General features: G+C 48.1%; 1 protein-coding gene across 1 annotated transcript in view; it reads left to right on the forward strand.

The window, feature by feature from the left end:
- Positions 1-633: 633 nt before the first annotated feature.
- Positions 634-19,260, forward strand: part of LOC306734477 (phosphatidylinositol-binding clathrin assembly protein) — a gene marked incomplete at both ends in the record, with an annotated part of 65,384 nt that continues 46,757 nt past the window's right edge. Inside the window, 2 exons of the mRNA XM_079215834.1 lie at positions 634-763; positions 18,292-18,434. Of these exons, the coding sequence (XP_079071960.1) occupies positions 634-763; positions 18,292-18,434 (273 nt within the window). The remainder of the gene's footprint in view (positions 764-18,291; positions 18,435-19,260) is intronic.

Genomic DNA, 19,260 nt, shown 5'->3' on the forward strand with positions numbered 1-19,260 from the left:
GTGGGTGATTTTTTTTGAGCTTCTTCCAAGCTGTGATTTCACACGGATTACTTTTTGTGTGTGTCTGTGTGTGTGTGTGTGTGTTGCCTCACACCATCGCCCAAGGTTACAAAACCAGCCAGTTAATGATGTTTATTTGCGGCCAGAAAGTAATTCACAGTGTTTACAACTTCCACAGTGTCGGGACTGTTTCCTGGTTCGAGTGCTGCGACGGGAACGTTAGCTAACACAGACTAGCTCGGATTAGTGTCGTCGTGTTGTATTCAGTTAGCTAGATAGATAGTCGGAATTAACTGTTGCCAAACATTTTTAACACACAAACATTGCAAAACAGCTGTTGATTGTGGGTTTCATAGTTAAACCAACCTGCATATATATATATAAATAAATATATATACTCCCCCACCAGCAGTGATTGACATCGCTGCAGGCTGCACAGGTTTTTCCGCGCACCTGAACACACCAGCGGGGTGTCTGATAGCGAACCCTTTTACCTCCACTTGACAGTGAAGTCACGTTGAGTTGTGTTGGTCCATTTGATAGGATCGTTATTGTGCTATTCTAGCTGATTGTGGGAGAACATATATATATATATATATATATATATATATAAATATATATAAAATCAGAGAGATGTCGGGACAATCCATCACGGATCGGATCGCGGCGGCGCAGCACAGCATGACCGGGTCTGCCATCAGCAAGGCCGTGTGCAAAGCCACCACTCACGAAGTCAGCGGACCCAAGAAAAAACACCTGGACTGTGAGTATATCCTCCTTCCTTCCTTCCTTCCTTCCTTCCTTCCTTCCTTCCTTCCTTTTTTTTTTTTAAGAGGCTGTCAAATGCAGACAGAGCAGCAGCAACACACTGCACCTGGAACTCTGCCACACACACATACACGCACATACACAGATATATATACATACATGCATACACACATATATACATACATGCATACACACATACATATATACATACACACACACACACACTATAATAACATATTGTACATGCTGGGTTTAGTAGAATAAGGAGCGTATTCCCTGTCATTGTAAGGCGAGACGACTAGTGACAGGTGAGCAGCAGCAGCTGAGGCGGTGATGGAGTCCATTTCTCGTCAATATATTTGATCGATCCTTGAGCATTCAAGTGCCACAGACGATGACATGTGCCAAAATGTCCCCAAATGTCTGGACCAACAGCCGAATGTACGGCTTATAGCTGATCGACCCGACGGCTGCCTTCTACTTTTAAAATGTTAGGAAGTGAAATGTTCCAGAGCTGAAGGCCGTAGTCTTCAAAACAAAAGGCTGCAACGAACAATCACTCCCTTTATTATCCATTGAAATAAACGGCTTCATCTAGAAGACGTCAGAAATACTCGTCAGACTCTCATTCAAATTGCTTCATTTTAACTGACCGTCAACCCAAAATGCTTAATTTACAATCATATATGACATCAATCCACACAATAGTGAAGGAAAAGTTGGATAATTTGTGGCCAATTGTTTCAGCTCTACTTCAAATGTGCTTATATTTGTGGGAATACTGTGCACATCTTAAATATAATATATATTATTTAACTATATAAGACAGCGAAAAAGCAAAATTCGAGGCTCTGGGACTAGTAAATGTCGGCATTTCTGCACTTCTGGATCCCCGGTGACAAAGGCTGTGTTTTTTTTTAATAGTTTTGTGGTTATTTTGGTTCCATGATATAAAATCTGTTAGTACAAAGTTATCGTTAGTTTCCTGCAAATAAACCAAAAGTTGATTTATCGTCGTCTTTTTCTTGAGGGAACCTCAAACAAAAACACGTCTCGTCCGCCGCCATTTATGACGTCAACAGTTCAGCGACTAATTCCAGCTTCCGTTTCGATCCGCGTTCAAACGGAACAAACCGACCCTAAACGCATCGCGTGCTTCAGAGCCCGGCCTCGCTGAGAGAAAACCTGACAGGTTATTGTTGGACGGACATCAAACACACACACACACACACACACACACACACACACACACACACACACACACACACACACACACACACACACACAGATAACAACACTCGTGACAGAAGCAACAGAACACGGCTCTTTCATCAGACGGGCCAGGAGAGCACAGACGGACTGATAAAGGAAACAACATCAGACTGACGTTCCTGGCTAAAGACAAAGAGGAATGAATGAATGAATGAATGCAGAAGAAAGACATGTATTACACATAAGAGTGAGTCATGTGATCGAGGTTTTGGAGCTTGGGTTTCGGCGGAATGTGCTGAAGTTCTGCTTTCCGGGAACCAGCTTGTGTTTGATCGATGCTCAGCTGCCTCACATCCGTCAACTCCTCCTCCTCTTCCTCCTCCTCTTCCTCTTCCTCCTCCACTCGGCTGCTGACGTTCAGCAAAAGTCACGCATTGTCTCCGCTCCCTTTTGTGAACTTGGCCAGACCCTCGGAGCCAATCCGCCGCGTCAAGCTTAATCATTGTAGGGTATTGATTCCTCTGGGAGCGACGACCTCTCTCTCTCTCTCTCTCTCTGTGTGTGTGTGTGTGTGTGTGTGTGTGTGTGTGTGTGTGTGTGTGTTCGCCCTGGTTTGTGAGGTTGATGATTTCCCCGTGAAGGTAACATCGGGGGGAGGCTGTAGAGTTCAATGTGCCGCCCGCTGCGAGGACGGGCGGCCATGACGGCGCGTTATCGGCGAGGTCGTCATTCGCTCGGGCGGCCGGTCGATGCTGGGAGTCGGTTAGCGGGGCCGGGGGGCCGTGGGGGGCGCGTTTTCCATCATTACTTGGTCAACTAGCCAGCCAGCTGCTCAGGTGGCCTCCAGGTGCGTCACTCAGTCGGGCGCCGGTGTGACCCGAGTGTGGCTAGTAGATGATACATATCCAGCAGCAAGTTGCATCGTTGAGTTTTTAGATGTGATCGTCACGATTTGATCGCGATTCACGGCGTCTACGATGCCAACGTGTCGCACCCTCAATTTCCTGTATTACTGCACATGGTTACTTCATCATTAATAGCGGAGGAGAAGAAGGAGACGGAGGAGAAGGAGGAGACGGAGGAGAAGGAGGAGACGGAGGAGGAGGAGGAGGAGGAGACGGTGAAGAAGGAGGAGAAGAAGGAGGAGAAGAAGAAGGAGGAGGAGACGGAGAAGAAGACAGACGAAGGTGGTGGAGGAGGAGACAGAAGGAGAAGGAGACAGAGACAGAGGAGGAGAAGGAGACAGGAGGAGGAGGAGAAGGAGAAGAAGGAGAAGGAGAAGGAGACAGAAGGAGGAGGAAGAGGAGAAGGAGACAGGAGGAGAAGGAGACAGACAGGAGGAGAAGGAGACAGGAGGAGACAGAGGAGGAGGAGAAGAAGAAGACAGAGGAGGAGACAGAGGAGGAGGAGGAGAAGAAGAAGACAGAGGAGGAGACAGAGGAGGAGGAGGAGAAGAAGACAGAGGAGGAGGAGAAGAAGAAGACAGAGGAGGAGGAGGAGAAGAAGAAGACAGAGGAGGAGGAGGAGAAGAAGACAGAGGAGGAGGAGGAGAAGAAGAAGACAGAGGAGGAGGAGGAGAAGGAGACAGAGGAGAAGGAGACAGGAGGAGGAGGAGGCGGTGGCGGCATATTGAGAGGAAAATGTTGGCTTAAAATGTTGTCACTCTGAACCAAACAACCTCAGCTAGGTTAGCTTGAGTTGTTGCTAACTCTCTCGTTGACAGTCGGAGGCCACACACACACACGCACACACACACACACACACACACACACACACACACACACACACACACACCGCTCTCCCCTCGGCTTCATTTCCCCACAAGCAGCTGTGACCGTCTGACAGCAAGCTGTGAATGATCTCACCGGCATATTTGCATCTAGACCCGATAACCAAATAAACCCCCGGCAGAATCCTCTCAGCGGCGCCAGCCAGCAGCGAGCGAGCCATGTTTTTTTTTTTTGGGAGTAGAGGTGGTCCGCCGCCGTCAGCTGGAGCAGCCGTGACATTCACGCACCGCTGGCGGGAAAAAAAACTAAGTGGCGCTTTTAAAGCCGCGTAGTGTCACGACTCGGCACCGTCCACCTCTATTTTGTTATTAATGGGAATTATCATCATAGAAATGAACGTCGGACGGGTTCAACCGTGTTGGAATGTGCCCGTCTGCTTGCACACCTGGTTTCAGGTTGTCCAGGTGAGCGTTGCTGTTTGTTTAACACACACACACACACACTTTAGGAGGCCACTTCTTTCCACTTTGGCCTCATTGAAACGTCGATCGTTTCTCCCTCTTACGGCTGTTAAGGGAGAAGTTGTGGCCTTTTAAGCTGAAGTGTAGTTTCCCCCCTTTTTGTCGCCGGTACTCTGTTGTCATGGCAGCAAACCGGCCAACTGGCGGGTGTTTAAATGGACTTTGGCCGGCGGAGGGGAAGTCTGCAGCCTCGGCGATGTCGCTGTTCTTACAAGCCTTGGTTACGCTGGCGGAGCCTTTTTCTTCGTGGTAGTGAACGAGAATGAAGCTCCAGATAATGGAGCATCTAATCTTATACCATAGGATGCCATATTCAGAGTATTATTATTATTATTATTATTATTATTATTATTATTATTATTATTATTATTATAGTGTCGGGGGAAAACACGACTCCGCCCCTCCTGCAAAGGTGGGCGTCGTCTCTGAAGCGTAGCACCCGCCCTCCAGTCCCCTCTCAGGTAAACGCCACCGTCTGTCACTTTGCCGTCTGCTGTCGCCATGTTGAGAGCCATCGTGAGGCAATAAAAATGCTCCCAATTTCTCATTAAGCAGCGAAAAGATTTCAGCTTGTCCTCTCGCCACTAATCTGTCCTACTGAAGGACCGGTGGGGAAACCTGCACCGCTTAACCCTCTGCGAGCGTTTCACACTTTGACATCACATGAGAGGCACTTGCCAGTCATGATGTGTGAGTCACCGCACACACACACACACACACACACACACACACACACACACACACACACACACACGGTGTGAACGGCTCGTAAAATGATGCTGCAGTTAAGCCCCGGCTCTGTTCAGAGGTGGTTGTTTCAGCTCGACGTGCTGCTGACGGCCTTCTTTACGCCTCGGCCATTCATTTAATAATATGAATGATATTAGCGACGGATGATGGATGGATATGTATATCAATCTGCTGCTGCCGCTGCTTCAGAGGTGCTCCTCCTCCATTTGAACCATGATGGCCTGTTGCAAAGTTCAGCTCAGCTTTCTGCAGAGCCGGAATAAAAGAGCTAGAAACACTTGGCGAGCACTCGTTGGTTTTGAGCCCCCGGAGCTTCGAAGGAAGTGAACTAAACGGCAGCGCAATAAAGCCCAGTAAAGGATTGTGCCGCCAAAACTCCCAGCAATTTACTAGGAGACTTTGGTTTTCACACTAAAACGGGATCTCTGAAAGTTGCTGATGACTTGCAGAAAGGTCCAGCCGGAGTCAGAATGACCATTTTGTCTGTGGCCCCGCCCCGGTCAGGCGGTTTTCTACCAACCTACATGCTATTCTGAACAGCAACCGTAGCCACAGCTTTTAAAGCTCAGCAGTTTGATGCTGCTTAAAAAGTCTTTGTCCGGTGGGTTCTCTGGTGTGTTGTTGTTTGTGGCGTGAAAGCAAAGAAAAGCAACCCCAGGATCTTATGCTCGCAGATATGTGATCGTTTTAGCGCTCATTTCAAAAGCTACCATGAGAGGAATCCATCTGCCGACGGAGAAGTCTGTTCAAGGAGCGCCCCTCCATCATCATCATCATCATCATCTGTCTGGCGTGTTTCCCCTGATTAATAGGTCAAAAGCTGTTTTTAAAAGTGCTGCGCTTGTATCCGACTCTGTGCCTTGTCAGTTCATTAAGTCCATTAAGAAGATCCCGCAGCAATAAGCCTCTGAATGCTGCACAAGACTCATCTGGGAGAAAGCAAAGGGGCTTTCCTACCGCCTGTTGGTCATCATTCATAAACAATTTGATACTAATAATGCTTATAATGACTTATTTCTTCATAAATAAACACATCTGACGCGTTCGAGTGATGGATAAACGTCTCAGTCACTGGGATTAGACCACGGCATGTTTACACCTCGAGTTTGTAAAAGGGACTGGACCAGAGCTTAAAATCCCAAAATAAAAGCCCAAAAGGAACCCGACTGCAGGTGTGACAGGTTTCGTCAGGCGGTCCGGTTATTGAGGACGGGCCTTTCTGCTCGCCGCGTCGCTTTCCACCAGCCGGCCCCGCGGCTCCTTTGACCGCATGCCGTGTCGCGGGCCATGTTTAGCTAAACCTTTTTAAACTAGGTTACACTTGCATTACAAATTGATGCGTTGCTGGAGTACTCCAGCGCCTTGCCTGGCTCCGTCCGGGCTGCAGCGTGTCTCACTGAGCTCCAGTCGGTGGCCCATAATGCCTCACTGCTCCGTTTCAGACTGAGGCTTGTGGCTCTCCTCTTATCTGTTGGCTTGAATGCAATCGCTGGAAGTAAAAAGCTAACGTCTAGCCTCATGTTGGCAACCGCCTTCTTTGAGAATACACAATAGGGTTGTTTTCCAACGTAAATTATAATGTAGGGCAAAATGTTAAAATCTCTTAAGCTTGTTTTAATCACAGGCTTTATTTCAGGCTTCTCGTTGGCTTTGAGTCGAGGGAAGTGCAGCGCATGTTAGCGGCTCCGCGGCGCGCTGCAGCTCCCGTTGCTGTGAGGTTTGACCGTCTGGTATTCATCATCGCCGCAGCTGGGACCCATGAAACCACGACGCTCCACTCTTTCCTGAAATGTCGGATGAAAGGAACCACTGAAATGTCCTAAAAGGGAACGTCCTGCGGGGAATCGGCGCTAACTAGTTAGCTTAGCGTTCTCGCTTCACAATCCCGGCCCTTTTTAAAATGTCAATCAAACCAAAATAAACTACAATAAAAAGACACCGTTTCCACAAGATTTTCTTTTGAAAAAGTGGAAAAATATACACAATAGCTGCGGCGTTTTCATAGATTGTTAGAATCCAAATTGCAGGCTCACTTTAAAGATCAATACACATTCTGTTGAATCGTGATTCCTCCTCGTGTTTAGTGTTTTCCTTCTTCTGTACGCTTCACTCCACAGTGTGCACAAACCAAAACACAAGTATTCGTGGAACTCAAGAGGCTCCATGTGATTTCAGGACATTGAAGAATACAAATAGCTGCTCATGTCCTGCTCTTTGTGCTGCGGTGATTGCCGCCCTGATAGGTCGGCAGCAGGGTGTAGCTGGGCGGCGACACGGTGGGGACGCCCGTGTCTCCAGCGACTGTTGGGGGAGTCTAATGCAATCTAAACGGAGCGGGGCCGCCCCTCCCCGGCTGCACCGCGGAGATAGGCCCAGTTTAGACTACCAGGCAGGAAGAAAGGCTTACTGCTGACTGTCTGGATCCATCTGTTTCAAGCGAAGCCCAAGGGATTGTGTGTGTGTGTGTGTGTGTGTGTGTGTGTGTGTGTGTGTGTGTGTGTGTGTTTGTGGGAAGATGGATGAATTACAGCGCCTCCCGTGAGAGCGCTTCAGCGTCTCCGAGTGTGTGCGGGATCAACTGCAAACGCGCTACACAGCCGGTGAATATGTAACACTTACAGCGATCGATGGAACAAATACCACGGCACAGCTGAGGAGGACGGGAGCCACGCAGGGGAGAAGCGACGTTATCCCGCTTTGCTTCTGCCTCGCGTGGCGCCACAGCTCAAGGACCTGCTAGAAAAGGCCAAATGTCGTTCACGTTCTTTTAGCCGTTTCCCCTCATGTACTCATTTATTGTTGAGAATATAATCAAGTCGCATTATTGCCCCACATCCCAATATGTGTATAAAAATAGCACTGATAAAACAAGCTAGCTCTTCGCTAATTATCATCTTCATATTATCATCTCCGCCAGGAGGCCCATAAGATCGGTCATGTGCTTCTCTCTGTCTGTCCGCGGCTAATCTTGCTTTCTACGGCACGATGCTTAAAGAGGCCGGCTACGTCTGCACGCTCGAGGCCCTCTCGTGGTTGCTACGAGCTACATCGCTGCTGCTACGCGGGGAGACGGCTTTGTGAGTTACATTTAGTTTTTGGTGTGTGTGTGTGTGCGTCTTTTTAATGGCCTGCATACTTCGCCATCTGCTTGTCAGAGGTCTCAGAGGGCAGGAAGAATGAACTCAATTTAAAATATAACACTACATGCTCATTTTTCATTGAGTACTGGTATACTCGGCTTTGTGTGTGTGTGTGTGCTTGGGAACATTCAGTACTCCTGTTCCCATTCTGACGTCTGGTTATTTTTAGCCGTGTTCTCTCAGGAGCCTTTGGCAGGGTTCACTGCTTGTTTGTATTCCCGTAGCCTACCTGTGTGCCTGTACGTCAGTCTGCCTGTCTCTGTCTGCGTCACTCTCCCCTTCTTTTTATTTATTCATTTCTTCCGACAGAAACCGATAGACGTTCCCCCGAGACATTTGCGCAGAGATTTCCATCCCATTCATTTGACAAGATTTTCCCGAATCCCCCCCAATGAAAACATGGCAGTTGGAGACGAGAGAGTTTGTCTGTCCTCAAATCGTTCCCTCTCTCTCTATATATATCTGTGTGTGTGAGACTATGAGAACCACTCTTATTTAAGACCTCAAGGGGAGAATTAAAGCTCGAGTCCATTAGCCGACCAGCTTCTTGTGACATGTAGTCGTTGCTGCCTCTCCCTGATCACCCAAAAAAACCCAATCTCACAGTTGTCGTTGATATATTTTGGTTTCTGATATCAAACGACTGCATGAGAATGAAATAATCATCAGTTTTTTGGCTTGTTGATCTGTGCGGCTGGCCTAAGACTGTCAGTTTTGTTCCCTGGAAGTTGAGTCTTTGAACATATTGGCAGAAAGGTGCGACGATCAGAGACGGGAAAAGCTTTGTTTTCCCCCGACTACAAAACAAGAATTCTCTTATTCATAACTCCCTCTTTTTTACAAGTACACCGTTATTCAGGACTTAGTGTGATTGTAGAAGCCATAAAAGAAAAGGAAAATATGCCTTTTCAAATTCAGCAGGCTTACAATCCTTCACGGCTCTCTCCACCTCCTATCAGAAGGATTTGAGAGGGGAAGAAAGAGGGAGGGGGGGCGGGGGAATCCTCTTTGGAGGCGAACCCGGTCTGCAGTGCCTAACACGGAGATTACTGCTACACGCCAGACAAGGTGCTGATACTGCGGGGCGTTAATCTTTAACAGATTGAGGCTGCACTCCCGCGTCTGGCTTTTCATCTGTGTGGTGTCTGCTGGCGAGCGTCCTCCTGATGCTCGGGCTCTGAGTGAAGGTCAGTCGCCTCGCCGGCGGCACCCGTTCCTCGCCGAGCAACAACGTTATTAAACCTCCGTGAGGATCGGACGGGCAGGGTGGTCGAGCGGTTCGGAGACGCCGCCCTCCCAACATTCAAGCCCTCTCGTTGGCAAGCATCCACCCCGAGTCAGACATCGAATCCTTACGAGCAACGGAGGCCCGTTGACCCCTGACCTCCGTGGAGATGATATCGGCAAAGAACTGTATTTTTAAAAAAAAATGTTATCGTTCTGTGGAAGGTCTCTGGCCATGCAGGGATCCTGCAAAGTGTTTGTTTTTTAGCTCTGGGAAAGTTTAGTAATAGAACGGAAAAAAGTAAATCAAATGAAATCTGTTCTGTGGCAATATACCAAACATATGACCTCATATTTCCTAACTTAAGCTGTAGCGTTGTTGGGCCTATAGCCAACGGGGCCTATAGCCAACGGGGCCTACAGGGCCTATAGCCAACGGGGCCTACGGGGCCTACAGGGCCTATAGCCAACGGGGCCTACAGGGCCTACAGGGCCTATAGCCAACGGGGCCTACAGGGCCTATAGCCAACGGGGCCTATAGCCAACAGGGCCTATAGCCAACAGGGCCTATAGCCAACGGGGCCTATAGCCAACGGGGCCTATAGCCAACGGGGCCTATAGCTAACGGGGCCTACGGGGCCTATAGCCAACGGGGCCTATAGCCAACGGGGCCTATAGCCAACGGGGCCTATAGCTAACGGGGCCTATAGCTAACGGGGCCTACAGGGCCCACATTGCCTATAGCTAACAGGGCAGCTAACAGGGCATACAGGGCCTACATTGCCTATAGCTAACAGGGCCTACGGGGCCTATAGCTAACAGGGCAGCTAACGGGGCCTATAGCTAACAGGGCCTACAGGGCCTATAGCTAACAGGGCAGCAAACGGGGCCTATAGCTAACGGGGCCTATAGCTAACGGGGCCTACGGGGCCTATAGCTAACGGGGCCTACAGCTAACAGGGCCTACGGGGCCTACAGCTAACAGGGCCTACGGGGCCTACAGCTAACAGGGCCTACGGGGCCTATAGCTATCGGGGCCTATAGCTAATGGGGCCAACAGGGCCTGTAGCTAACGGGGTCTATAGCTATCAGAGCCTATAGCTAATGGAGGCCTATAGTTAACAGGGCCAACGGGGCCTATAGCTAACGGGGCCTATAGCTAACAGGGCCAACAGGGCCTATAGCTAATGGGGCCTATAGCTAACAGGGCCAACAGGGCCTATAGCTAATGGGGCCTATAGCTAACAGGGCCAACAGGGCCTATAGCTAACGGGGCCTATAGCTAACAGGGCCAACAGGGCCTATAGCTAACGGGGCCTATAGCTAACAGGGCCAACAGGGCCTATAGCTAACGGGGCCTATAGCTAACAGGGCCAACAGGGCCTATAGCTAATGGGGCCTATAGCTAACAGGGCCAACAGGGCCTATAGCTAATGGGGCCTATAGCTAACAGGGCCAACAGGGCCTATAGCTAACGGGGCCTATAGCTAACAGGGCCTATAGCTAACAGGGCCTACAGGGCCTATAGCTAATAGGGCCTATAGCTAACAGGGCCAACAGGGCCTATAGCTAACGGGGCCTATATCTAACAGGGCCTATATCTAACAGGGCCAATAGGGCCTATATCTAACAGGGCCAATAGGGCCTATAGCTAACAGGGCCTGTAGCTATCGGGGCCTATAGCTAACAGGGCCTACAGACGTTCCCAGTCTGCATAGGCTGTCCACAAATATTGAAATTCAGCCAATTGTAAAAGTATCCTTTTGTAAAACAAAGAATAAGCCAGAAATATGACCAGTCTGTTGTTTTTACATCTCCAGATATGGTATTCATTTTCCCAGTTTGATGACTGCGTGCAGTGAGCTCATCTGAGACGCATTGCAGTGATATTCTGCACGGCCGATGGTGGTGAAATCAGTGTCTTTTGGGCAATGCGGTTGTGCAACAGTTGAGCAACGGGCAGCGTAGGACGGCAGGAAGGCCACAAGTTCAGCGATTGCATCGGCAGTGTTCCTTCAAAGTATGTTGACAGAACTGTGTCAACATACTGTCTTCCCTTCCCATAAAGAAACGTCTCATTTAAACGCGTAAAGTCTTTGAGATTCGACCTGATTATGTCCTCTAGTACAGAGCCGTCTCTTCAGGAATTCCAGCTATGTGAGCCTGGACTTCCTTTGGTGGTCTCTGGAGGGAATGAAACACAAAGCAAAGCACTGATGTCCCGTCAGGCCCAGACTCGGGTTTAAAAAAAGATGCCGAGATTGAGGATTGAGACGCTGATCGCAGGTCTGGGCACACGGGTTAATCCACCTCGGCCTTTATCCCCCCAGGAGGCTTGTGGAATGGTCCAGATCCCACTTTCCAAATCCTGGTGTTGAGACTGAATGTGAAGTCCACCGCAACGTCGGGGTTTATACTTTTTACTGATGCCAGCTTTTAAAAAGGTATATCAACGCCAGGCCGGTTTCTAGGCTTTCTTTGGCATTGTGTTTTTTCGAGGGGATTTATCTTGGCGTGCAACACACGCCATACGATATCTCGTTTTCCTAGGAACGGCTTTTCAAAATAAACTTCCATCTTTTACAGGAAACAACCGAGTTTGGGTTTCGGCCCCGAAAATACCCTCTACTGGGTTTTTGTTTGACCCGCCCGACCTACGTAGGTTTTTGCGGCCTTTACACTTCCTGGTTCATGATTACATAGGAAATTAATTTGTGGGTATATCTCCGTATTCCAGCGCATTCATTGTCGTAGGCATAGCTGCGACTGCTTTATGAATAAATATGCAGATTATGAGGAATAATAAGGGTTAAATGACGACGTGACGACACGGTTGGCGGAACAGCAGAAAGACGGTCATTCTAGTATTTTGTATTTTCTTTTGCGCTGCAGCAGGCAGCTTTCTATGGTGAATAAGCTCTAAATACCTTTTGTGACCAGCTGAGTTTAGCGGAGCGTTTAGCAGCTCCAGAGACGGATAATCTCCTCAGACGTCGAGAGAGCGAACATCAGACCTACATTTGAGAGAAACACGACTTCAAGTGAGCGCTGATGCCGCTGCGTGGCAACTGCTTGCTAATAAGTCATCTGCATTTAAAAAATAACAACACTGTTGTGCTAACAGCTTTTCCCATGCGCACTGGTGGTAATGGGTATTTAAGGTTTGAACTTAATCAGGTTTCTCACTTGATTGTTGCTCTTGTTAATGAAAGAAAAAAATCAATTAATGAATAAAAACATTTCAAATGAAAAAAAGAACAAGCGTTTCTCTATAGAAGCTTCCTTCAAACAATGGATGTGCTTTTTACTATGTAATCCAATTAGCTTCAAACATGGTGCAGCTCTTTATTATTAAAACTTCTCTAAACAACAACAGATAATCAGCAATTCTGATTAATTTTGTTGCATTTCTTTTCTACTTTTCCTTTACTATGTTTATTTGTATGCGCCCTAGATGAATATACCAAGGCAAAGTCCTCGTATGTGGTAAATGGTTGTTAATAAATATATTAATAAATGGTCAAAACATTGTAGACCTTTTATTCTGTGGACATAAATTCCACGAGTACAAAACAAGCTTGACAAATCAAATAATTTACAGCGGTTAATTAATCATGATCATCCCTTATCCAACTGTAGAATACGTTGAATTGTCTGCACAATGAATATTTGAAGACGTGATATTTCTCATGACGTCTGTGGTTTAGTTTTGAGAGAGGACTGCTGTAAAAACACACATTATGAATTTGTCCTGATTTTTATGGATTCTTTAGTCCCTTTCGGCCCCTTTTGTCATCTCCTAGCACGGCGGTTGGTCCCATCTGGCGGAAATGTATGAAGCAAAAGAGAAGGAAGAGGTTTAAAGTGACAATCAGAAAGAGAAAACAGGGTTTTGTTCGGGGTTAATTAGTTATATCTTCTCACCAGACAGACGAGGAAATGGAAATGGAGTCAGGAGGGGAGATGAGACGTGTGTTTGTGTGTGGACACGAGGGGTTTAAAGGTGGAGGAAGAGACGAGAGGAGGGCAGGTAGCCAGCAGGTAGCCAGCTGACAGATGTGATCTTCCTCCTCTTGATCTGACCACCTGCTTTCTCTCTCACACAAACGGGCAGTTTGATGCTGACATACACAATAGTGATCGATTTCGTCCTGGTTTATTGCATCGAAGTGACACACACACACACACACACACACACACACACACACACACACACACACACACACACACACACACACACACACACACTGGTTCCCTCAGTACCAGGAAGTCTCTGGTCTATTGTGGTTCAGGCGAAAGCCCGCAGAGGTCAACAGATGACCGGCAACAATGGACCTCAGATCAGAGAGGAACAGAGAAGGTCCCTGTTGGGAATGAGATCACATTTACTCAGCAGCCATTCCTCCCACTAGTGTGTGTGTGTGTGTGTGTGTGTGTGTGTGTGTGTGTGTGTGTGTGTGTGTGTGTGTGTGTGTGTGTGTGTGTGTGTGTGTGTGTGTTTTGTCACGATGCTAATTTCTTGTACTAGGCGGCAACAATCGACTAAGATTAACAGATGAGGACAAACTTGTGCGTGTCAGAGAGAGAAGGCCGACAGAAGAAAGGAAGAAAATGTAGTCAATCAATAATGTTGTCTATAATATGTCAGGATATAGCGCAAAGGGCCTTGTAGTCAGTCCCAAAACCCACGTGCGTGATATAGAAATGCATCAAATTGGAGAAGCTAAATCAAGGGGATGGTCTGCGTTTTCTTTCTCGTAATCGATAAATAAATCTGCTTTCATTATTCTATTTTTTTTTTAATTAATTAACCTCTTGGCATAAAAACTGGAAGCGCTTTTACATTTGTATTTGATTATGGATTCAACGGAATGAGATTACAAACCTTTTTAATCAGTGAGCTTTAGAGACGCTAAAATAAGAGAATCATCTCAAGAAAAGTAATAATAGTTTTTCCCCAAAATGTTCATCTGTTCTCTTAAAGTCCACTCGCATCACAATGATGGGATTTCTTCATACCGAGCTCTGTGGCTAACCATAAACAAACTGTATATTAGAATGTATGAAATGTGGGAATCATAACCCAGAGTTTATGAGCTTTGAAACATTTAGAAAAATGAGAAAGTAAATGATATGTAACGTTGTAATAGTCTCTTTTTGGGAGTATTTCTTATAAACTAGATTCATAACAACCTCCAGTTCTTCAGCTCCAGTTTTAAGCATCTCTTCGTACGACTGACTCGTGTAATTCCTCATCTGTGGTCAGAATAATGTGTCGGTGTTTTGCTTGAGGAAGAACAAACGCACACTTCCTCAGACGGGTTTCTGCTGCGAGTGAAGATGAAGCGAGTCGAGGAGGGATGAAGCGAGTCGAGGAGGGATGAAGCGAGTCGAGGAGGGATGAAGCGAGTCGAGGAGGGATGAAGCGAGTCGAGGAGGGATGAAGCGAGTCGAGGAGGAGAGGAGGGATGAAGCGAGTCGAGGAGGGATGAAGCGAGTCGAGGAGGAGAGGAGGGATGAAGCGAGTCGAGGAGGGATGAAGCGAGTCGAGGAGGGATGAAGCGAGTCGAGGAGGGATGAAGCGAGTCGAGGAGGAGAGGAGGGATGAAGCGAGTCGAGGAGGGATGAAGCGAGTCGAGGAGGGATGAAGCGAGTCGAGGAGGAGAGGAGGGATGAAGCGAGTCGAGGAGGGATGAAGCGAGTCGAGGAGGGATGAAGCGAGTCGAGGAGGGATGAAGCGAGTCGAGGAGGAGAGGAGGGATGAAGCGAGTCGAGGAGGGATGAAGCGAGTCGAGGAGGGATGAAGCGAGTCGAGGAGGGATGAAGCGAGTCGAGGAGGGATGAAGCGAGTCGAGGAGGAGAGGAGGGATGAAGCGAGTCGAGGAGGAAAGGAGGGATGAAGCGAGTCGAGGAGGAGAGGAGGGATGAAGCGAGTCGAGGAGGAGAGGAGGGATGAAGCGAGTCGAGGAGGAAAGGAAGGATGAAGCGAGTCGAGGAGGAAAGGAGGGATGAAGCGAGTCGAGGAGGAAAGGAGGGATGAAGCGAGTCGAGGAGGAAAGGAGGGATGAAGCGAGTCGAGGAGGAGAGGAGGGATGAAGCGAGTCGAGGAGGAGAGGAGGGATGAAGCGAGTCGAGGAGGAAAGGAGGGATGAAGCGAGTCGAGGAGGGATGAAGCGAGTCGAGGAGGAAAGGAGGGATGAAGCGAGTCGAGGAGGAGAGGAGGGATGAAGCGAGTCGAGGAGGAAAGGAGGGATGAAGCGAGTCGAGGAGGAAAGGAGGGATGAAGCGAGTCGAGGACGCTTGTTGAGCCGTGTGTGGATTCCTGCAAATTGACCCGATGAAGAGACGCTCATGTCTCTCATGTCTCGTTATCCTTTCTTCCTCTTCCTTCCCTCTCGTCTTACTCGTCCCGTGGTTTTCTCTCTTTCTCCCGCCTCATTTCTCTCTCTCTCTCTCTCTCTCTCTCTCTCTCTCTCTCTCTCTCTCTCTCTCTCTCTCTCTCTCTCTCTACCATCTTTTTTTTTGTTGTCAGTGCCATATGTTTGCCTTCATCGCTTTTTCTCCCCCTGGTCTGGGATCAGTGGCATCTAATGCTTTCCACTCTGCCTGATTAAGTCGGCACATGTACCCTCTTTACATTATCACACACACACACACACACACACACACACACACACACACACACGTCCCTACAGACCTAATCAGTCCTCCTCTTAGTTCTCTCTCTCTCCCTCTCTCTCTCTCTCTCTCCACTTCTAGCCCTAATGAAAAAACAAGCTCTGTTTTAAAAAAAAGAAGGCGAGCTGGACGGCCGAGTTAGCCGCAGAAATGTAAGGGATGAGTTGAACACAGAGCCACCAGTCGCTCTTAAAGCCTGTTCCCAGTTCAGCTTCTAATCAGCATTGGTGGGAGTGGGAGGAGGGAAGCGTTGCAGAGAGGCGAGGTGAGGATTGGAGTCGTTCTGCTGCCTGCACCGGTTCGGGAGAAGCGTCCGACGAGGCCTTCGAGGTCCATGCACCGGTCCGCCATCGCGCCATCATCTCTTTTCGTCACAGGAACGACAGCCACACGTCAATTTCCACGTAGAATAAGCTTCCGTCTTCACAGGAAACTCAGTTCGGTTTAGGCGACAAAACTACGTGGTTAAGGTTACGGTTCGTTGCCGGATGGCCCAAGCTGCGTGACAGAATCGCCAACGTTGACTTCTTGTTCCACGCGGGGAATCTGACTGCGGCCTCTCGGACCCTCCGTCTCCACCGCCGCTACTGCACACGAGTAAACTAGTAAAACACCTGGTTTGTTCCCTGATGACTAAGAAGAGTGTGAACAACAGATGTGTGTTTAAAGTCGGCAGCAGGACAGCTCGTTAGCTCGTTAGCTAGTTAGCTGACCCGCTTGACGCCAACGTTAACGGAGGTTTTCATGGAGTTCAAGCTCTATTCTTTTGTAAATGTTAACCTAACACTATCGTGATGTGTTCAAATGCTATCTTGTAAAAAAAAAAAAAAGACATCACTAGCTAAAAATCTATTTGAATGGATGTGAAAACATTAGCATTGGAGCTTCTCTCGTGAGGATGACGTCCAGAGCGGTTTTTGAAAAGACTCCTTCATATTCACACAGCTGGAACGTTTCCATAAAGCCATGAAATCCTTCCACTCTGTCGTTCACGCCGCTAAATACAGCTCAATGGATGCATTGTGCTGTAATGCACCTTGTACATGACACTCATTTGTATTGAATAAATAGTGTGTGTGTGTGTGTGTGTGGCAGTCCGCTGTGTGTGTTCCCGCATGTGTGAGCAAGCGATCGAGGGAGTTGACGCCTGTGGCGAGTTGAGAGCGCCGACGGGACGGTGTTATTATTGAATGAGCGCTCGTGCACGATGATGATGATGATGATGAAGAAGAAGCCTCTCCGACGGGCCTTCCAGTAGTCGAACAAGAGGTCCGTTTCCCTAGTTACCAGGTGCTCGAGCCGGCGGCTCACGAGGTCCCGCGGTGAGGAACAAAGGATGGGGAGTGGAGGTGGGATGGAGAGAAGTAAAGGCGAAGGAATGAAGGGGGGCGGAGAGCGCCGAGGGCAACGAAACAACAACAACAACAACAACAACCGAGATGTGGTGTGAAGGATCAATTCTAGCCGCGTGTGTCCGTATTGATGCGTGACGGCGTTGTGTGTCACCTGTTGTGCGTCACGACGCTGAATCCTTCTAATACGCCGCAGGAGCTGAACAAGAATCCGTTCAGATCAATCGCCTCTAAAGCGTGGGATTTAAATGAAATTATTTTTCTCACGTCAGTGCATTGGGTAAAAACTTCTCTCAGGTCTCCGAAAAAAAATGTCTCTTATACTACATACTAATACTTTAAAATACTTTAAACTAGTGCGATATTATCTTTCAGCAGATGAGAATACAGAGTAGTAGCAGGAAGCACTGATGGAAGTTAAAATATATATATTTATTTTTTTCGGGTCCGTTTTATGATAATTTGTCTTATAATATACATTTTTTGTCAAATGTTGCCTTATTAAATAGCAATGAAAATGTTGTCCAAAATGCCTTTTTTTATTTAGTTTATTATTACGGACGTCGAAGAAAACCAGAATATATTCACATTTCAGAAGCTTGAATTCTTCAAATGAATTCTTCAAATGAATTGAGCAATGAGGTCATTAGGAGCTCCCAAGGCCTCGCACGTGTTTGCTTGTGTGCGCCTTCCTCAGCTGACACATTTTTAAGAACAAGAAAAGCGAGAATGCAAGTCAGCCGAGGAGGAAGGGAGGTTAGGAAAGGTTCAGCAGCTCGGACCCGTTCGTCAGCATTTTTATTTGGTGAATCGGGCTTATTAAACCTTTTTATTTGTATTTTTCATCTCCTCTTATTACCGCTGTTGTCTGTGCGTCTTTTATATTTTGTTATATATATTTTTATGTTCCTCCCAGATCTGATCCACTGCACCAACGAGATGAACGTGAGCATCCCCCAGCTGGCCGACACGCTGTTTGAGCGCACGGCCAACTCCAGCTGGGTGGTGGTGTTCAAATCCCTGATCACCACCCACCACCTCATGATGTATGGCAACGAGGTAGGAACAGCTTTTATTTACACCATATTACCGTAAAAATGCGGGTTATAAGGCACACCTATAAGCTGCATCTACTGTATTTAATCATAAACAAGCCGCGTTTATTAGCCGCTGCTGCTACTGCTACTGCTACTGCTGCTTCTGCCTGCGTCGGGCGTCGAGCCGGGACGGATCCCGCTACCTTCGGCGTTTGTCGGGGAGTGTTATTTGAGCGTTAGCGCACTTTGAGCGTTAGTGCGCTTGAGTGTTAGCGCACTTTGAGCGTTAGTGCGCTTGAGCGTTAGCGCACTTTGAGCGTTAGTGCGCTTGAGCGTTAGCGTGCTTGAGTGTTGGCGCTAGAGCGTTAGCGCGCTTGAGTGTTGGCGCTAGAGTGTTGGCGCTAGAGCGTTAGCGCGCTTGAGTGTTGGCGCTAGAGTGTTAGCGCGCTTGAGTGTTGGCGCTAGAGCGTTAGCGCGCTTGAGTGTTGGCGCTAGAGCGTTAGCTCGCTTGAGTGTTGGCGCTTGAGCGTTGGCGCTTGAACGTTGGCGCTTTGAGCGTTAGTGCGCTTTGAGCGTTAGTGCGCTTTGAGCGTTAGTGCGCTTTGAGGGTTAGCGCGCTTGAGTCTTGACGCTTGAGCGTTAGCGCTTGAGCGTTAGCGCTTGAGCGTTAGCGCTTGAGCGTTAGCGCTTGAGCGTTGGCGCTTTGAGCGTTAGTGCGCTTTGAGCGTTAGTGCGCTTTGAGCGTTAGTGCGCTTTGAGCGTTAGTGCGCTTGAGCGTTGGCGCTTGAGCGTTGGCGCTTGAGCGTTAGTGCGCTTTGAGCATTGGTGCTTGAGCGTTGGCGCTCGAG

Source organism: Taurulus bubalis, assembly GCF_910589615.1.
Source record: "Taurulus bubalis genome assembly, chromosome: 3".
In the NCBI taxonomy this organism is placed as follows: Eukaryota; Metazoa; Chordata; class Actinopteri; order Perciformes; family Cottidae; genus Taurulus; species Taurulus bubalis.